Genomic DNA, 21,725 nt, shown 5'->3' with positions numbered 1-21,725 from the left:
CCTGCAGCCTGACTAAGAGAAAAATTGAAACACCACATTTTTTAGCCCAGCCTCCACAACTGTTCTCCCTCTCATGAGGATAAAGGCAGTATTTTGTCCATCTCAAATGTTGGCAGAGTCTAATTTGTAAAATTTATTATTTGTTTACTGATAGGTCAGTATCAATTTTGGCCATTATTTATATGCAGTTTCAAGCCATCAGGCATACAGACTGTGACATATAAAGAACCCCAAGAGATGCATATGGCTTTGTGATTATGCAAGGGTCCCTGCCTGGAAGGCTGCCTGGTAAACTTGCTCTCTCCTGCTTCTTTCACAAAACTGTCCCTTTCCTTCTCCAGGCTTGCTCCAACCACTCACCCAAACTGCTTGCAAGGGTACCTTCAATTGCTGTGTGGATGTTTGTTTTACAGTTTTCCCATTTACATAATTTCTTTACCTCACAAAAGAATAATGAAGGAAGCTTCATTTTCTCTTTCCTAAAATGCTCCATGCAGGACAAGGCTCAGCTGAACAGGATGTGTCCTGCTGTGTGTGGCTATTCTCAATACTCAATGGCTGCTGCTCCTATTCCCTCCCATGGTGCCCCATCCCATCCTGCCACATCCAGCAGTGCATGGCTGCATCCATCACTCCTCACACTGTATGCAGAAGGGAAACAGCTGTGTTTTTTCTTGCTTCTGGACTTGAAACATGGACTACTGCAATTCTTACCAAATCCCTGGATACATGCAGATACCAGAAGTTCTATACAAACCCGCTCATATTTGTGCAATGTGTGATGAAGCAAAAAGAGCAAAGCAGTGTTTTTATGTGAATAATCTTTCAGTGTCTGAGAGGTTACAGTGCACAGAACCCAGTGATGCACAGAAGGCACTTGTACAAAAGCCAGTTGTTCCCCTTAGGACATTGCTCATCATTTAAGAAGCTTTTAGCTTCTGACCACAGAAGCACCAATGCAGTGCCTGCATTATGCCATCCAACTCTCTCGTTTCCATTTGATCCCTAAGCTGCCAAGTATTTTCCGACTTCTCTCAGGGCTGTTACAAACACCATTTTACAAAACTTGTGCCACTTTTGAGCAATTCTCTTCCATGCAGTGTCACACAGCTAAAAGATATTGCTGGGAAACCTATGCACAGATCAGTGTTGGCAGATACCATGCAGGCACCAGCGCAGCTGGAGAGAGGGGAAAAAAAGAGTCTGCCTCAGTAAACAAAACACTATAAAGTAGCTCAAACAAGCTACTGACATATTTCTATTGTGCTACAATGGTCACATGCTATTTGAGACCTTCAGTCTGCTAAGTGACCCACAATGAAAGGTCAGCCTTACTTAAATAGCTTAGTAGCTTCAAAACTTGCAATTCCTTTAGTTTTAGGTATTGCAGCCATTTTGTGTAACAGCATCACTGCCTCCTCTAGACATATTTATCTTGACGAGAAAAATTAACAAGTTTCCTGCAACAGTGCATTTTTAGTTATATGCCATCTCTGTACTGCATGGACTCCATAACTGGCATTTGTTTTTCTTCCAGGGTCCACAGGCCACACACAGAGGTGGCATTGTGCAGTCCCCTCTTGGCGAGAAGCACTGTTCAGCTGCAGAACTGGAGAGACTGCAGGGGAAGGTCACCAAGCCTGACAGACACGAGACACACTGATGAGAGATCCAGTCTCTGTGTAAGCAGATGCCTGGGAAATTAAGATGAGGTCAGGGAAGACAAGGAGAAAAACAAGAACTGGTTAATATGGGAAGCAGATGCATCATCCTGAAACTTGCTGCAACTCAAGAACACTGCTCAGCAACAGGCAGAAAAAGAGGCTACCAGGAGGCAAACAGAAGGTGTACTAAGTAGCTCTTCTTATTCCAAATAAAGCTGGTGAGATACATTCACCCACAACTTTCATGGAAGGAATAATCTCTAAAACAGAGAGAGGAGTAGAAGCCATTGTACCTCTAACTCAAAAGGCTCAAGCACCTAAGGTTCCACACTATTTTGCCACCCAACTGTGCTGCTGAAGCTGGGTCTGTACAAGCTGTAGTCCAAGTCACATCAGAGCACATTTTTGCAGCTCCTGTCTTGCAGTTAAGACATGAACTTAATGCAACTGCAAGAGTTTTATCAATCTGTGCATTGGCCCACGTGAGCTAGTAGTTTCAGGACAGCTCAAATCAGAGATGAGACTAAATGCTTGTGCTTTAAATCTTTAACTGACATGCAGGAGGACAGCATCTTAAGGCAAAGGATCCACAAGCTCGGATAAATTTCAACAAGTGGTGGCACAGAGTGTTAAAAAAGCACAACATTGCAAGGTCTCCCACAAGTTACTAAGTGGAGTTTATCATTCTGAACAAGCACTCAGCAAGACATTTTACGTGCTAGTCTCAGATTTTGGCATCTCAACAGGATACATGTTAGTCAAATCAGGAACAATTTTCAACATCTGCAACAATGTCTGATTCCAAGCACTTTTGGACCTCCTGTCCTCTCTTAAGCCTCTTGCCAGCATCCGCTTCTTCCTCGCAAACAGCCAGCACTAACCTCCACCCTGACCTTTATTCGAAACACTCATCAAATTACAACACATCCAAAAAATTTACTTATAAAAAAAAAAAAAAGAAGAAAAAAGCAACCAAATTGCATCTACAGCACTAGGTCTCTTCAATTCCTATCAACAATTTTATTGGTGATGATTGATGTATTGACATTTAAAGAACCTCCAGGCAGCAGGAACAAGTCATTTTACACTTGTGAAGAGCACCCACACCTTCTCCACTGCTTGAGCTACCACTGCTCATGCTGCAATCACCTGGCTGTGAAATCTACAGGCTTAGACTGATAAACATACACATAGAGTATCAAAATCAGTTCTCTCAGCACCTGCACTCCTGCTGTGAACCAACAGCTACACAAAACGCAGAGCAGACCTTGGTGATGTAACCCTGTGCTTAGGTAAGAATTACAGACCTGTAACTGGAACCACACTGCTGGGGAAAGCAATCACTTTCTACCACTCCGCCACAAGAGAAAGGAAACTCAGTTTACCAAGGGTCTGTGGTTCCTTGCACCCTGCCTGAATGCAGCAGTGTGAAGAATCCTACCTTTCCATTAGAGCTTTTTCACAGGAATGAACTGTGATGCTGTATGCTCAATGTACTGGATCTGGACAGAAAAACCACAATGAGAATAAGATTGGTTTTGATATACTTAAGGGTGGAAAGATCACAGTTCTCTGTGTTAGAAGTCATGTCAGCACAAAGCCAAAGACAACTCTCACGTTTCTTGTCACATATGCATATTTCCATTCCTAGCCCACTGTTAGTTTAGCAAAGAGGTTTCCATTTACACAAGCTGGACATTAAGTTGCCATGCCCCCTAAAAAACTGCTAGTTAGCACACCCAGAACACAAGCTTTGGACAACAGCTGAAGGGCACATCTGTACTTAAAACCTTCAAACTCTAAGCCAAACCTAGCAATACAAGCTCTGCACAATTTTTGTCTATGTGAAATGAAGACACTAATAAGTTAAGCAGTCTGGGCTCACTGTTTATACAGTGATCCATATGAAGAAGCTGGGACATCTGAGTTCAAAAACAAGATAATACAAGGCAATGGAGAAGACAAAGTTCTCTACCCCCTTAATACAAAAAAAAATTAAATAAAATTATAAAAAGCTATGGGATAAATATTTTTCTCCTAGGTCTTGTCACCTTCTAAGAGACTAGAATGCCCATTTTTTTAAATAAAAGGATTTGGACAATTTTCAGTCGACTGTGATAACTTTTACTTCTTGTGAATACTTCAAGGAGAACAGTTCTTGACTGCAACACCTACATTTAGAGGGTCTGTAGCACGGAAGTGAGCACAGAACTCCCACCCACAAGAGGACACAGACCAGAGTTCATAATCACCAGGAAAGCTGTTTACAACAGCCTCTGTGACTGAGTTTTCCTCGCTTACAATCCAGCTAGTGGTAAAAAAGAGGCTTATTGGCAAAGTGCAGGTTTACCACAACGACACCCAGCCCCCCCCGCCAGTCTAGCACAGTGACACACGATCTGCACATTGGAGGCCCTGCTGAATTAGCACTCACAGCACTGGCAGGCTCTTGAGAAACCCACAAGTGTGCCAGCGCTGAGCAGAACTGCTTGCACTGAAAGCTGGGTGAGTCAGTGCCCTTGTCCCACTGTATCCCATGCTCAGGTAAGATTAATGACACTAAATCTTCTCTGGAGCATGGAATTAGATATGTCTGAACTTGACATACCAGCGACCTACTTTTCAGACATGCCCAACACCCACGTCTCCCTCTGAAGGCAACAAAACCAAGGATGCTCCACAATTTTGAAATGGTAGTGCATGCTTTTAATACTGAGGAAGCTGATGACAACTTAGGATCAGCTGCGCACATTAGGAAAATCCCACTTTAGCTTCACATCACCATACAGTGCTATGGATCATTCAAGACTCTACATGTTTGGCTATATATGTCTGTCGATTCCATGTGTTTGCTGGCAGGGAAAGAGCATGGATGAAAGTTCGTAACTTCTTAGAGTCATCCTGCATTAGATTTATACATTCCTGGATATCTAATTTTGCCACTTATTTAACTCTCACCTGTCTAGACAAGTGCATCCTTTTCCTTAGAAGAAAAACACAAAACATCTTACCTGTCCAGTGCATACCAGCTCTACTGTAGATACAGGCTCAGTCTATTTTGCTCAGATACAGAATCAGAAAACCCTCTTATGATTAGGACATAATGAATATTATTCAATTATCAGGAGTGACCAGGATTCAGAAGAGAAAATCTGTGTGCATGTTCTGTACAGGTGCCACACACTAAAAAGGAGCTCCAACCTTGCAGGGTATACAAAGTTTTGACAATCGAATTAAATATGTAAACCTGCTCCCCCCCACTTTATTCCTTCTTTCCCTCCCTCTTTGTCCTTCTTTATGAGGAATAATCACACTCTCTATTATTACAGAGTTTTCATTTTATTTCTTAAAATATATGCATATATGTGCTACAGACATGCAGGGCTATATAATCCATGACTATGTCTGCAAGCTATAGCTAAAACCACTTTTGTGTCTTTTAAAACCAGATAACACTACCAGTGCCATATTAAATTCAGACCAGAGACCAAGCTAGCTCCTGCTTTTAAAGATTTAGACGTATAGGGCCACATCATGCAGCAAAGAAAACATTTAAAGTGGTACCTAGCTGTTGCATATGCAAAGACTACCAGCAACCTCAATAAATGTGCTCAGCCGTTCACAGCAAAACAATTCCTCCTTCACCTACAGAAGATGTCCCAGCCTGAAGCAAGTGCTGTAGATGGCAAGTCATTCCAGCTGAAGCTCTCTGCAGTGGTTTCAGAACATTTTCCTCATATGAACAGTGCGTATCAGAGGCTGGGAAATGTGGACAAAACTTACTTATTTGGTTAACAAGTAAAGGGACAGATAACATCTCCATAACCATCCTTAACAGTTTCCAGGAAGCTCTAAAACCCCTCCACATTCCAAGGCCATTAAACAACCAACCATGTCAACACTGACATGAGAAGGCAAGTCTGAACAGGAAAAGGTGCCATAAGGATCTGCAAAAGCCTAATCATAATACATGGGTATTGAAAGTCTGGCAAATTATGCTTTCACCCCAGGTAGCCTGAAACCTGCAAGTTAGACTCTCAACCTGCTATTCCTTCCAAGTCAGTTTTAGACTCCTAACCTTTTAATTACAATAAAAATGCTAATGCAAGCAGAAAATTAAAGAAAGACCCATCAACCAACATCTTCATGCCTAAAGAAATAAATGGCAGGATATAGCTTGTAGTATGTCAAGGATACTGCAAACAAGCCCCGCAAGCAGGCACATTACCTGGTTAATTCCTTTAAACAGAAAATAACCTGGGGATCTCCAGGCTTTTCTAGTGTGAAACTCCTGGCTTCTTCTTCACTGCTTGTTTCTTGACGCTGATATCTCAGTTACTAGTGAAAATAAAGATGTCTCATCAATCCCTTTCCCTACACAGAAATATCAACCTGGAACATCAACCTATTATCAGCAACTAAAGCTAGTTATTTTTGCTAATGTGAGGGGGAATGCAGAGATTGAGAGAAACATCTATACAAGAGGAAATAAATTTCAGGAATACCTTCTTACAGGTAAAAAGAATTGGCTAAGTAAGCCTAATAACCTACACTGAACCAAAACAAGCTCAAGCCTTATTCAGCATCACTTTAAATACATAAAAAATGTGAAGGCAATAAAACTGTGAGCACATAACAATGTAAAACTCTGCTTAAAGTTCCTTTGACAGTATACTTGTTTTAAGTAGCTCAGCTCTTCTTGCTACCAGGCAAATGAGCATTCACTTTGAGACCTCAGCTTAGGTGAACTTAAATGATCTTAAAATTGCACATATTTGACAGCTGAAAACTAAGTCACACAGTGAGGACAAAGATGAAAGAAAATACTGTCAGTTTTTCAGAAAGCTTGCAGAGACATAAAAGCTTGCAGAGACATAAAAGCAGACACTCAACAGAACAACAGGCATCCATGAAAAACAGTCCATCCAAATACCCTGTGAGTATCAAAACATATTGACATGCTGGTCAACAACATGTGTCTTTCGATCTTAGGACAAAGGTTACACAGTACACCTGAGCTATAAAGAAACCTTGCTTAAAATAACTATTTATAGACACTGCAAGAAAAAGAAGCACTTATTTTGAAATAAAAGATTTTCAAGATAGAATTTTGAAGCAAGCTTCAGCTGCAAGGCTGAATGAAGTTTGAGCTCTTTCAGAAGAGACAGAGTTGCCTGTGGGCAGCCTCAGTCCCTTCGAAGCCCTGCTAAAGAGCCTGAAAGCATTCTCTTCCTTGGCAGCTCTTCAACACGGGATTTAACTCCAAGATCTTATCACTGGTATACGGTATTTTTACACAATTACCAAGAAACGTTTGAAGAGGGGAAACGGGAACCAAAACTACTGTTTCAGCCAATGCCACCACAATCTTTAGGCAAGGTCAAAATCCTCCACAGACTCCCCGACAATCCTCGTGATGAAGGAGATCTAGAATCCCATTTTACCCACGCTAAGAAAAGTCACTCAAGTCCTGCAAGTTTCAGGGGCGCCCCAGCCCGGTCACTGTCCTGACCCACACAGCGATAGAGAAGGAGGAGAAGCGGGACATTACGCTGGAGACCCCTGCTCCAGGCTCTTTCCCCTCCAGGACGTGATGTGTCTGCCTAAAGCAATGTCCCCATGCTGGTCCACCGCCACCTTGACGCTTGCCCGGGCTCCGGGTGGTGTAGTCTACAGTCGCACAGGGATGCTGGTGGTCTGCCACCACCATCCCTCGCCGGCGGGACCCACCACCTCCCGCCGGGGCTGCTGGCGATGGGGGACAGCCAGCCCGGACCCCGCGCCGCGGGCCCAGCACTGCCACCATCAGCGGCGGCAGTGGCGGGAGGTGACAGACCAGCGGGAGGTGACAGACCACCGCGGGCCCCGCTGAACGCCGGCTCCCCGGTACCTGTCTTCGGAGACGCTGATGACTCCGTCCTCCTTGGGCACTATCGCTGCCATGTTCACCACCTCCTGCGACCCCTCCACTTTGTTGAGCAGGAGGGGCTTGCGAGTCAGCGCCTTGGGCTGGGGCTCCGCCGCCATGGGGCCGGCGGGCACCGCCGCTGCCGCCGGAGGAGGCTACGGCCGGGGGAGGGAGGGAGGGAGGCGGCCCGCACTGCCGAGGCGGAGGAGGGACTTGCCGGACTCGGGCGCTCCCCGGGAAGCAGGAACAGCGCGGCGGCGGCGGCGGCACCGCCCCCGGGCGGGCAGGGCCGGGCAGAGCCGGGCGGGGCGCGGTGAGCTGAGGGGCGGGAAATGGCGGCCGCCCGCCGCCATCTCGCAGAGAGGGGCTGCGGAGCCGCGCCCTCGCCAAGGGAAAGCTGCGGTCCGGCGGAGGTGCGGGGGCAGCTCTCCTGCCAGGGCTGCCCTCCCAGCGCCGCGGGCTCGCCCCAGGGGCAGCCCGGGGAGCGCGTCCCTCTCTGACCCGGTTCTGGACTATCGGCACCGTGCGGTCCGTCCCGCACTGCTGGGGCCGCAGGGCGAAAAGAACCAAAATCCAACGCGAGTAAAGATTAAACAGAATGTTGCTGCGAAAGTAGCTCCATCCATCTGTTTACATTTTCCTGTCTTAGTTTTTCCTGGGACTGAAGGTAAACATGGGATTTCTGCTGCTGCATTAGACAGGGACGCTGGCAGGCAGGGCTGCACCGAGGCGCCAGCAGAAATTCTCTTTCAGAAAGCTTATTCCTAAGGGAAACGCGGCAGACCTCCAGCAGCTCGTTTTCATCAAGCGGCTTCTTTTCACTCGTTTTTCCTGACAGATTCACTGAGCTCCAAGAAAGTCCGATCACTTGCCCAAAGCTCTGTGGTGAAACCAGTGAAAAGGCAACTTCCTCCCGAGGCATGTGCCAAACTTTCATAATCTGTCTCGAAAGATTCTGGAAAATCATGCTCAATGTCTGAACTGCTGTCCTACATTGTAGAACTTGTCAGCAGATTGGAAAGCGCTATTTCAACTGCAACTTTAAGTTTACCCACACTAAGCCAAACGAGCAGTGTTTCTCATGGGGAAAAAAAAAAAATCTATCTATCTATCTATCTATCTATCTATCTATCTATCTATCTATCTATCTATCTAATCAGGTATGAAAAAATTCAAGATCAGGAGATTATGTTTTCCTCCAGGAGTAGAATCCGCAACAGGACAAATCCTGATTGCCCATTCACGTGTCTGTTGCCTATGTAGTAGACAGAGGCAGCAGAGGAAAGATAAAGTCAATTGCTTCTGACAGAAATTAAATTTCACCATGTTTAGCGACCTCTGTTCTGCTAAACAAACAGGCAGCGTCAGCAGGAGCACAGCAAGACACTTAAGGTTTCTCAACTAAACATGACAGGTCCACAAATGTAGTGTAGAGGGAAAGGTCTGGTCAGCAGCAGCTGGATTACAGGAAAGGAATTTGCAGTCTCAAACTATTTCCCTGAGGATGTGTGACTGGGCTCTTCCTTGTAATTCTTAAAAGGGAGCTACTACTGAAGAGTCAAAAGAGCCACCTTCTTACTGCTGTGGATGATCCTGCAGTCCTAGGCTAGAGTTACAGATAGAAATGCTTGTCTGACTACTTGGTGAGGTGTGAGGTATTCTTTGAAGATTGATATACTTGTTAGTTTTCAAAATATATCTAAAAATGTCTGTTAAACTGAAGTCTGGTAAGATCTACTGACCTTGCAGTAGTTTGCTTGAAAGATTAGGCATTGTGGATCACTTGACAGATAAACAGGGCCTGAGCATATGCTGGAGACAGCAGGTTGCAGGCTCTTGGGAGACCCAGAATACATTTTCCATAAAGGCTTTTAAGGAAGAAAGTAGTTGAGAAAATGAGTGTCTTGATGGGCAAAGGTGTGGATCACAGGACTGGAAGGTGGTCCTACATATCTCCCAAACCAACTGGATTATCCTCAGTTGCCTACTGAAACATCACTCTTCCCTATAAATCTTGTCTCTCCTGTATCCTTAAACAGTTCCAGGTCCAGCTACTCCTTCAAGGTTTAAGACACTGTTTGAAGGAAAACACTGAAAGGCGGGCATACATTTTAGACTGAAGTGACATAATAATATGATAAAATCAAATATATGCTATATATAAATGGTCAGTCTTTGGAACTAAGTTGCCTTTTGGGGAGAAAGGAAGGAGGGGAAAAAAAAGAGACAACACAATGAAAGAGAGATTCCAGAATTCCAGTGGCTATTCAAGATAAAATTCTTGAGGGCATTTTTTTTTAGCTTATCTGTAATGGTGATTTCCTCTGCAAGACCTGCAAAGAAAGTACTTGAATAATAGAAAGATGTCCTGAGGTCTAGTACATATTTTTACCAGGTGTGCGAACTTGAGGTCAGTGCTCTGTTCTCCCTGATGAGATGGGAAATAGGGTTGGGAAATTATGTCACACAAAAGCAATTTTGCTATGACTGATGGAAGAAAAAGTAATGTATGGAAACTTGGGGAGAGGAGTAAGGGAGACAGAGAGAAAATAGCAAGATTTCAGTGAGAACCTGAAGCTTCCTCTTGCATTCTCCCCAGCAGGCTTAAAGAGTATTGTGAAGGAAAAGGTATGGAAATTACCCACAAGACCTAAATGTTCTCACAGACCCACCATTGCCACACAAAACAATCAAAAACTTTTAAAAAACAATTTTCCTATAGTGACAGGAAGTTGGTAATCATGTCTTGTGTGACAGTTCAGACAAAGTTAGAATTGCTGTAGATGTCAAGTTTAATGAGAAGTTACAGAAGCAAAATTAGGGTACTTTAGAAAAGTGTTTCCTGATATTACTGAAAAGAAAAATCAAGCAAATAAATCTTATAAATAATTCCTAGAATATATGTTTTCATTTTCTGTCATAGCTTTCAGGTCAGATTGCATGGATTAAAAATATTGCTAGGAGTGAAAGCATGACAACTTAGTATCTGAATCTGAAGCCAAGAAAAGCAAGCTTATTCAGTTATTTTAATGCATTAAAAAAATGTTGTAGGATTAAAAATTATAAGATGCTCCTCTGGTATTTGCTTTTTGCAGGAAATTGCAAAAATTACATGATGACATAATTTAAATGTTCTATTTCTTGTCTAGTAGGTATGCTTGATTATGTGAACTTTCTTGGAAGAGTGTATCCACCAGTAAGACAGAATGAAAACCAAGCTGAAAAATGCAGCTTACTTTATATCAAATTATATCAAATTACCTCATCTTTGGTTCTTAGCGTCATTTCTCATACTCTGTGTTCTGGCATGACACCACGGTAAATGAAACATCCATCCCTCTGTTAGTTTTTGCCTTCCTATTCTTGAGGCAGGCTGTCTTTCCCTCTTTTGATTGGGGTAGAGCAGAATTAGGCTCTAAGCAGCAGTCCTGGCTCGTGTTATTCATATGCAGGGTGAGGACAGAAGACCCCGGGGAAGCAGCTGTGCTGGTTCGGACTGATGCGTTCACACACAGTGGAGCCTCTTTCCAATCCCTCGTAGTGCACCAGAGTCTTGAAGGACTGTCCAATTCCTTATCTGCAGTCCTGTTTGTAGTTCAGGAGATGGAGCCAACCGAATTCCCAAGCTTCTCTGGCAGTTTGCTTTAAAAGCTGCTCTCTGGCTCCATCTTCTGTTTGGATGGGTTTGGGATTGGTTTCTTATGTCTATTTTGACATACACGCGTGAGATTCTTCTAAATTTTACATACTGAAGTTGTTTTAAAAAGTAGGTAATCACATCTTGTGTGACAGTTTAGATAAGCAGAGAGAACCCCGACCTGCAGATGGAAAGAGTGGCCCAGAGAGGAGGGAGCCGAAGGTTCCCAGCTCTGCTGGGAATTACAGATCTGTGTTTACAGATTCTCCTGTTCTGCAAAGTTGTTTCTCCTGTTACAATATGAGGTGAAATCCTTTGACCAAAAAGCACAGCAACATGTCCTACTTTGGTGCAATTGTACTTTTCTGCATAATTATGACCATTATGTGATCTGGCAATGTAAGTGACATCTCTCATAGATTTCAGCTAAAACTGTCAAGCTCTGGGGCCACTGAGTAGGCATAGGACAATTTAATAAACAGATTGGTCTTTTTGTGGATGCTGTAAAAAAAAAAAAAAATTACAAAGTACTCAAGAATAATAACAGTAATAGTAAAAGTCATAAAAAGAGGCCTCTAATAAAGAAAAACCAGTTTATGGTGATTAATTTTTAGGCCCAAATTATTCATGCCCTTTTGAGCCATCAATTAATCTGATTCCAGTTGCTCTTACCCTGCAAGATGGGAACTAGTGTAAGAGCAAAACTGCACTATCACTGATTCAGTGCTTAAATTTAAAATTGCTCTGTTGGCAGCAAGCCAGATTTTGGGTTCTGAGGCCTCTTCCTTAATCACCCATGCAAAATTAAAGAACTCACATACACAAAAGATAACCACATAAAAAAGGTGAAAACCACTTGGCAAAAAGTAGAGTTGCCTCTCAATAGTCATTGAATAGTGTTTTACTCTCTCTCATGCTTTTCTTCTCTGCACGTTTGTAAACTAGATGTTTTCCAGCTTTACATTATATACAGTTTCTTCTATACCTGCACCTCTATGCAACTGCGAAAGTGCATGCTTAAAATTCTCTCCTTCTCCTATTTTGTCATCAGTGACAGCCTTCATAAAATAGTTACTGAAAAGTATTTTTAATTTCAGATGCTACATCATTCTTGAAGACTGTGGGAAACAAATATAGATGAGCTCTTTGTATAGGAAGGAAAACTTCATGAAGTACCAAAAGGTTCTGTGGAAAATTTGCTTGTCCATCCTGCTTAGAAATATGAAGCTTGTTACAAAAATGCACCCTCAAATTTAATCACTGCTCCTTATTTTGCTCCAGGTATTTATCAGTCACACAATAGTGTACCACCTATCACATTGCTAATAATAAGCCCTACATGTTCATTGTGACAGTTTTCTTCTTTTATTAGTTTCAATTTATGTGGCCATTGAGAAAATGAGGGCCTATGAGAATCCGAGCTTGAATCTGCAGTGGGTCGAAGTCATGGAAAGATTAGCATTAAAAAATAAACATGGAAGTACCACTGTGTAGCACCCTCTCGAGAAAATATATACTCATTTTTAGCTGCCATGCAAGTGCTGTTGGCTTTGTAACTGACTGTGAACATGTGAGAACAAAAAAAGTGATGCTGTGTCAGTGTGTGGGCTGCAAATGAGAACTCCTGGCTCATGCATTTTGCCCCATAAGCAGTTCTGGCATTGTATGCAGTCTTATTGCTATTTCCTTTGTCCTCATTGATCCTGCTATAGTATTACTCACATTTTGGGCTCCCAACTTTCTGTAAAAAACCTCTGTAATTTAATTCACTGTCTTTTTGCTAGAACTTTCTGACCACTAATTCTTCTAAGCTCATTATTTTCATATTTTTCTAGGCCTCAGGACTTAAGACTTCTTTGTTTTTTTCTTCCCTAAATCTTCCCTCTGTGATATTGAAGAATCATAAAGTATCATCAACAAACACAATTTTGTATCTGGAAAATGCATTAAAATCACCTATGTAACCTGCATGAGAGGTAAATAAATTTGTCTTACATAATGCATGAACTATATGAAAACTTTGAAGTATTCCCTTTTCTTTCATCTAAAGTGTGCAGTTAAGAACATATCCAGGGAATATCAAGGAACAAAACCAAGTACAAGGTGCTGCACCCAGATCAGTGTATTACCAATACAAGCCAGGGGATGAATGGACTGAGAGCAGCCCTGCAGAGAAGATCTTGGGAATACTGGTCAGTGAAAAATTGGATATGACCCAGCAGTGTGCACTCACAGCCCAGAAAACCAGTCACTCCCTGGCCTGCAACAAGAGCAGCATGGCTATCCGGTCCAGGGATTATTCCCCTGTACTCTTGTAGAGTATGCTTGTGAGACCCCATCTAGAGTGCTGCATCCAGGTTTGCTGTCCCCAGCACAGGAAGGACATGGACCTCTTAAAGATGGTCCAGAGAACCACAAAAATGGTCAGAGGGCTTGAACATCTCTCCTATGAGGAAAGGCAGAGAGCTTGGGATTGTTCAGCCTGGAGAAGAGAAGGTGCCAGGGAAACATTATTGCAGTCTTTCAATATATAAAGGGAGCCTGTAAGAAAGACAGAGGGACTTTTTACCAAGGCTTGTGGTGGCAGGACAAGTGGCAAGGGTTTTAAAATGAAGGAAGGTAGGTTTAGATTAGGCATAAGAAGTAGGCATAAGAAGAAACTTTTTGTAGGGAACGCGGTAAGATACTAACATGTTCAGAGAAACTGGGAATGCTCCATCCTTGGAAGGAATGTTCAAGGCCAGGTTGGACTGGACTCTGAGCAATCTGGTATAGTGGAAGGTTTCCCTGCCCATGGAAGGGGGGTTGGAACTCAGTGATCTTTAAGGTCCCTTCAAACCCAAACCATTCTGTGATTCTATGATCTAAGTGGACAAAGAGAAGAACAAGAAAACTATTATTAAAATATAAACTACTATTAAAAATATAAATATGTTTATTGCTTGTTAATATTGAAAGTACCTTTGAAGAAAAAATGAAGGCATAATTAAAAAATACAAAAAGTCTAATACAACTTATGGCCAAAAGATCTTAGCAATGCTACTGCTAACAAAGCTCTGGCATGATTTTAATACATACTTTTCAACAGAAAATTTTTGGAGCTGGGCAGTCTTCTTGCAGTTAAGCCATTTTTACCCCTTACTGCAATTACATGGAAAGCTCCATATTGTACAAACAAAGTATCTGAATCCTTAAAAAATAGGTGGAACTCCCACTAAGCTGCCAGTTTTGTCAACTCAGACCTGTGACAAAAGATTGCTTTAAAAGCTTGTGGTTCCTAAAGCAGGGCAACTGAACTCATCCCTCCTGTAGAAAATTATTTCTGCAAAGAAGTCCCAAGAAGCAGCTTGAGAGCAAAATTGCAGAAGTTTCAGTGTATACAGGGACCTATGACTCACTGCTGCAGGGCTGTTTGGAGTTAAAAAAGAATCCCAGATTGTCTAATCAAACTTTTGCATGTCTTACTCTGCGCCAATGTTATGTGCCACCTTTTCTTCAGCAGGCAAATCACCATTTCTGGCCAACACTGTGGCAAGAGGTTCCTCAACCTGTGAGCACATATAGACATCCCAGTAATGCCACATTTAGATGGGACATTATCACGGATGGTGTTGTAGAGCATTTGGTTCAGATTACCTCCTGGCCATTCTTGATAATTTTTATTCTAGATAAATTGCAGCCAGAATGTCTGATTGCTTTGAACATCTTGCACTGTAGTAAGCCCATATGTTTATCGTCACAATCTACAGAGTGCCCTTTGATTTTGATGAGAGAACCATATCTGAGTCAAGTATAGCTGTCTTTGGGAGACTTCCTTTGGGACAAGAGTGGGTGTAAAAGCACTGGCCCACCATAGGACATCCACCAAATGTGAAATTCATGAAAGTGGGAGAAATACTCTTTATTGTAAAATAGGAAATGCTCTAGAGACAAGAGGCCACATGTGTTTGGAGGGCAAAACCAATTATTCAGGCATGTCCTCATCTGTAACTCAGTGACCTCCTTGTATAAAAATATCATCTGACAAGATAGTAGAAATACTTCTGTGAAGACTGAGGAACTGATGAGTGTACAGCTTGTACCTCTGAAAGTGCACTAGGAAACTCCAAATGGGAAAACAAAGAAAACCTGTGAGTCAGTCCAGCTGGGAAGGAGGAGAAAAAAATTTACAGTCTCAGTAGTTTTCATTAGCCCCCAAAATTCAAGCTAACTAGCCCCAGAACAGCCTCTGTATTGTATGCTTAATATGATCACGGGACAATTTTCACATAGATGCTCTAAACCAGATATCAGTATCAAAAGATACAGGTGCTCAAAAGATTCCATAGGAGGCCAAGCGATGCCCTTGAAATCAAAAGAACTTGTCTGGTGTGTTGGATCAGTTACCAGTAACTGGAGGGGACTAGGGCAATAGTTATTTGCCAGTGAACCATGACAAGAAACAATAAGAATTGGCCATGTCTCCCAAAGTGTTCAAGTGAAAATACACAGGAGAAAGGGAAAGGTAGTAATTAAGAACATGTAAAGACCCTTTAAAATGTACTGAATGAGTGTTGGAAACAGGTTTCTCCATCTGAAGAAAACCAAAAGTAGATATGCATGTAGGCACATACTTAAACAAACAAACAAAAATCCTCAAACTCCCCCCACCAAAAAAAAAAAACCACCACAACAAAACAACCAACCAAACAAAAAAAAAAACCCCAAACAAACAAAAAAGTCCCTCACCAAACTGAAAAAGAAACCTTTCGCCAAAGCTAGAGAGACCAATGAGACCAATACCAAATCTGTAGCAAGAAATTCAGGTACCTGCTCCAGCTCTCTAGCTCATAAAACAGACCAGACATTGTTCTTTGGGTTCTGAGGCCAAACTGTGTGTTCCAGCTTGCACTGAAGAACTACATTTTCTTCTTCACCTGAAAGTGATGACGTAATGTTGCTGTTGAGGAAATGACTCCTGCTCCATGCTGTCCTCCAAGCCAGATCCACGTACCATCTGAGAGGTTGCCAGGAGTTTTATGCCAAAATTGCCAAGTAACATCAATTGCAAGAGCTCTGCATAGAATGCAAGAGCATTGGCTTCTGAAACTTACCAGTGTAGATCCAGCTGCCAAAACTTTCTCCAGGGTTTTGGTACCTTCCAATCCAACAGTTTGGCCACAACTACCCTTTCACTGCAGAAACAGGGACCAGTGAGGCACCTAGCAAACTTCCTGGCTCTTCAGGAGCTCTGTGGTGAGAGTTCCAGGCAGCTGCCAGGACCCTGACTGCTAGAGGAGCACTTTTATGCAGGCAGCCTAATTTCTCTCCTTCACAGTGGCACACACTGAAGTACAAGCCATCCTCTCAAGCACTTGACTGTGCAGATTTATATTCTAGGGACTTCAGCACCTGGATTGCAGAATATCTCCACAGGGATGTCTGACTGGACCCGTATCAATCAACATTCAATTCCTTGACTCCCTCCTCTGGGAGATGAGTGCCAGATGTTAGGGACTGTCTTACCTCCTCTTTGATACAATCCTGCCTGACAATTTTCCTCTCACAAGTGCCGATAACTGAACAGAAAAAAAAACAATCCAGAAGAGAAAGTAGGACAACTTTCCTATGCAGGGATAGGCTAGAACCTGATCTGAATGGGGAAGAGGAAAGAAGGAATGGTTGTGCAGCTGCAGCATGATTTCATACTGTGAACACATCACTCTAGTGCCTTCAAATCCTCTTGTAAGACTACATCTGCCATATGTGTAAAAGTGACAGTCAAAAAGGCTTTGCTACCACAGACCTTTTTACTTATCTGCCCTTTCCCCAACTTAAAGGTGTGCAGTGGGAGTTCTGACTTTTATTTATGGGAGTACTTTTTCTCTGAAATGATATTTTGATTCATTTCGGGGGTTTTCATTCATGTTCTTTGATTTTGGCAAAGGAAAAATATGGAGCTATGTGCATTTGTGCATTGCATCTACACATATATGAGCAAAGACTCAGAAGAAAATGAGGGAAAAATACCACTTCTGACTAGGCACAACAATTCTGAAAAGATATACACATTTTATGCTTTTGTTTTATAATAAGAGGTGACATGCTGCTCAGGAGCTGACTTGTAGCAGAATATATTAAAATTCTTGGACCATCAGTAGCAAGAAATCACAGGGCTGTACTTGCAGAGGTCATTAACTGTCCAGACATCTGTTGGGTAACAAATTCTGCCAAACATAGATCATGAAGTGGTTCTTGAATTATGCAAAGGATAATTTCACAATCCAGAAAACAGAGAACTCAAGCAGAGAAAGAGCTGTGTAAGACTTTCTTATTGACAGTTGGGAAGGAATTCACTACAGAGTCACTACAGAATTACAGGAAAGTTTGATGCTAGTGGCAGTGGTCTGCTGCATTGCTAGCAGTGCAATAAGGAACAGATTTAGATGACAGTCACAATTACAGTTATATACCCACAAAGTAGTTGACATTATAGTAAAATTAGCTGTATCAATAAGAGGAACACAGTGACAAAAGTAAAAACTTCAAATGTCTCACTGAAAACTACTGTAAAACATATTAACACAAAAGCAATAGATTTCAGCATAATAAAAGGCAATTGGGAAACAATGGGCAGATGCAGAAAAGGAAAAATTTGTGCTAAGGTAGAAACAGTCTGGAGTGTTCTAAACAATGTATAAAATAAAGCATAATAGACTCTAATACCCCTTGAAGAAGGAATACTGTCCCATTTTTCATAAATTAACTGCAGTAGCCAGTTGGTAAAGGATAAAAAATGAGTCCAATTATGCCACACTGGACTATAATTGGGTTAAAGGGCTGTCATTTACCTCTGAAATGAGAGCTCAAATGATATCTGTCAACCTTTGGAATCAGGAGTTATTCTGGCATCAGGAGTTATTAATTAGCTGCCGCCAATGTCCAGGACACAGCACAACCAGTCATTGAAAAAACAAAGAGTGAAAACACTTGTCAGGAGAAATTAGTAGCTTTGGCTGTTTTTCCCTTGGCAGCTCAGGAGAGTTGTATCTAAGTAGATAAGCCATATCTAAGAAGAAATGTCAAGAAGAACATATTGTAACTTTTCCTGAAAGAGAAGATAAAAAGGACCTGAAATGGAAGACATGAAGAAAAATAAAAATTGATCAAGGAAAATAAAATTTTATGAAACCAACCTGAAAACCTTGAACAGTATTGGAATGGATATAATAGTTAAAAGCCTGGTTTTTGTCACCTTTGCATTGTTAAGTTTCATTCTTCGAGACCCCGGTTACATAAATCACTGCTAGCTTTATTCACAAGTCACACAAACTAAAAAACAGAAATGCATATATCAGTGTCAAGTTCCTAAGACAACAGACTAACAGAAAATAGAAATACCTTAAAAGAGGAAAAGACCAGGAGAAACTCAAATGTTACACTTATCACTCGACTGGTGTACACACACACTCTGCCAAACCTGGAGAAGCATACTTACTGTCAAAATGAATTATGTGATGGCCTTTCTTAGACTTTTTATTTTGGCCCCATGTTTGGAAAATAACCATAAATGGTATGTTGCCTTAAAAATGGCTTACCAACAGGAAAATATTAGAACTGATTCTGAAATGTTCAAGGCTTTCCGATTGCAACATCATGAAATTGAAAGCCATCTCCAACAACAAAAGAACTCATCACTAACAAAAATAGCACTGCTTGCTGAAGACTGTTGTTACGAAAAAGGGTTACACTTGTAATTCAGGCTTTGCTATAAGCTGTTCTCAAGTCAATTCTAAAATTTTCCTGATGAGAAATGCTTTTGTAGTCTCTAACTCAGTAAGAATTATCCTTTTGCAGTTTTCAAAGCTGTGTTTTAAGTGTCCTTCCTTCTCATTTGAAATATTTATAAAACAATACACTATTTTTCTGCAAATTGGTGCAGGACAGATTTGCCCACTGTGGCCACCCACTAAAGTTTTCTATGCCAAATAGGCCTTAAATCAGGGCTTAAATGGGTGCATAAAAGTAGAAAAGAAAAAACCCTCTCACTTGATTTTAATTGCATCTCTTGAATTACATGCTCAGCAACAGTCCCAAACACCTTGACATAGGTCCTTAAAGGCATGAAATACAGATGACAGATTTCCTCCCTGGATGAGAGGCTTAATTGGGTTAATTGTATTCTGGAAGACCTATGTCTGTGCTTAATAGATTGCTTTTGTAGAGATTTCTGATTAGCTACTAGTTGAGATTTGATTAAGTTTTCATTAACTGCTAAGTGGAAAAAGATCAACTGGTCCATATTCCATTCAACATCAGTCACCAGCCAGCTGCTTTGCAGGGAGCAACTGAGTGCATCTTTATTTTAGAGTGCATTTTGATTTTGGGCAAAAGATGGCAATGCATAATAATCACATTCAGAGTAAAAGTTGGACAAAAACCTCTACAGTGAGGTAATATTTTAAAGGAAGAACTCCCAGCTCTCAAATACTACATGCAGGTGTGATACCTCAGTGGGAAACAGTTTATGGATGAATGAATAATTCTGTCTGTTTACCAAGACTATACACATTACATTTGCCATTAAAAAACCCCAAACTAAACAAACCACAAACAAAAAAAACCCCCAACTTATTGCTTTGACTCCCTGGAAAGTGCTTGTAGGCTACCTTTTATCTGTAAGTGCTTTATAATCCAAGCTGATTGTAGCTGAAATTGGTGTCCCTTAGCTGCTTGATTAGTTAGATAAATTCTGCACACTTGTGTCTGGGATCCATGGTAATGGAGTTACGTTGCTATGCTATGAAATGTGCAGGAAGGTCCAGCACTTCAGGAAGGATATGATTTCCAGGCCTAATGAAACTTGGTAGTGAAGGCAAGAAGGAATGCTTGGAAGAATGAACAAAAGCAATCACTGGAACAGTGACAGGGGATTGATTGCTCAGTTCTAGCCGGTACAGGCAAGGCATCGATGCCCCAGGAAGGTTTCCCTGGGAGGGCTGTAACAACCACCCCAAAGATCATTTAAAAGTGGTCTTGTGAAGGAAAAGTATCATGGTTCTGTTCCTGTCATCCTGAGGAAAGCCTGCATGGAAACATTTTTACAGGTATTTGTGTGGAGGATGCATTAACCCCTGAAACCAGAGCAGATTGCTACATATGATCTTTCTCAAGCTTTCAATAGACGTATTAGCTCTGGCCATTCTAGCAAGAGATTTTTTTTTGCCCTGGAATAACAAGCAAAAGTCTCCTCAAACCTGTTGGTTTATTGAATGCAGAAGACTCCTCCTATGTTCATGACCTGGGGGACTGGTGGGAAGCTGAGAAGTCTGTACTGATTTTCCTGGGCATTCTGGTGGTATCACTAATCAAATGGGCAGCTGCCACCAACATCTCAAGGATGGAAAAGGAGGGGAGGGGAGGGGAGAGGGGAGAGGGGGGAGGGAGGGAGGGAGGGAGGGGGAGGGGGGGAGGGAGGGAGGGAGGGGGGGGAGGGAAGGGGGGAAGGGAGGAGGGGGGGAAGGGGGGGAGGGAGGGAGGGAGGGAGGAAGGAAGGAAGGAAGGAAGGAAGGAAGGAAGGAAGGAAGGAAGGAAGGAAGGAAGGAAGGAAGGAAGGAAGGAAGGAAGGAAGGAAGGAAGGAAGGAAGGAAGGAAGGAAGGAAGGAAGGAAGGAAGGAAGGAAGGAAGGAAGGAAGGAAGGAAGGAAGGAAGGAAGGAAGGAAGGAAGGAAGGAAGGAAGGAATGAAGGAAGGAAGGAAGGAAGGAAGGAAGGAAGGAAGGAAGGAAGGAAGGAAGGAAGGAAGGAAGGAAGGAAGGAAGGAAGGAAGGAAGGAAGGAAGGAAGGAAGGAAGGAAGGAAGGAAGGAAGGAAGGAACTGTAATTTGGATTGGAACTGTAACTTTGAAAAGTTGAAGTAGATTTTTCCATACTTAATATTCCTCCATGTTACGAAATAGGAGAGGTCTTGCTCTGTTAAACACTGTTACATACATATGAAGACAGTGCATAGTCTAGAAGACCTTTCAATCTATGACCAGTAATAGTAACGAAAAAGCATGTATCAAAACCAGTTTTTTTAATGCCAAAAGCCTCCTTATCTTCTATTCAGGTGTCTTGCAACTTCTCCATCATTAACTGACTGAATTCTGCTGTCACAGCCAGATGACCTCAAAGAGATCAGGTTTTTTCTCTGAAAATAATCTTACACTTCTATCATAATTTTATTTGGAAGTACCTAAGTACTTCACAAATACTCATGAACTTAAGTTTCCCAGTACCTACATTCAGTCTGCACAGTTAGAAAACAAGCTCTATGAAGCTCCTGTTGTACCCATTTCCTTACATTTCCACATTAATTGTTCTCCCCTGGGATGGTACACTGTTCTTCACTGCGGTTCCAACTCCCAAGCCAGGAAACAGCAAGGGATTTGGATCACTGGAGGGGTGGTGGGGAATACAAAAAATCCCTAGGAAGCTTCAAAGGCTATCCTCTGGGTTTCCCAATGGATGGACAATGAAAAAGAGGCTGTCTTTGAAG

The 21,725-nt window shown here is 42.1% G+C and overlaps 1 protein-coding gene across 2 annotated transcripts in view; it reads right to left on the bottom strand.

Moving 5' to 3' along the window:
• Positions 1-7,722, bottom strand: part of WDFY2 (WD repeat and FYVE domain containing 2) — a 59,304-nt gene extending 51,582 nt beyond the window's left edge. For both annotated transcript variants that reach the window (XR_015774629.1, XM_005516342.3), the window contains exon 1: positions 7,555-7,722. Coding sequence is in view for 1 of the 2 variants with exons in the window: in XM_005516342.3 (XP_005516399.1) it covers positions 7,555-7,691 (137 nt within the window). In the remaining variant the exon portion in view is untranslated. The remainder of the gene's footprint in view (positions 1-7,554) is intronic.
• Positions 7,723-21,725: the final 14,003 nt, after the last annotated feature.

The sequence above is a fragment of the Pseudopodoces humilis genome, chromosome 2 (genome assembly GCF_049639895.1).
Source record: "Pseudopodoces humilis isolate 2021_Gansu_Grassland_sample_001 chromosome 2, ASM4963989v1, whole genome shotgun sequence".
NCBI lineage: Eukaryota > Metazoa > Chordata > Aves > Passeriformes > Paridae > Pseudopodoces > Pseudopodoces humilis.
The sequence above is the reverse complement of the archived record's forward strand: the minus strand, read 5'-3'. Positions and strand labels throughout refer to the sequence as shown.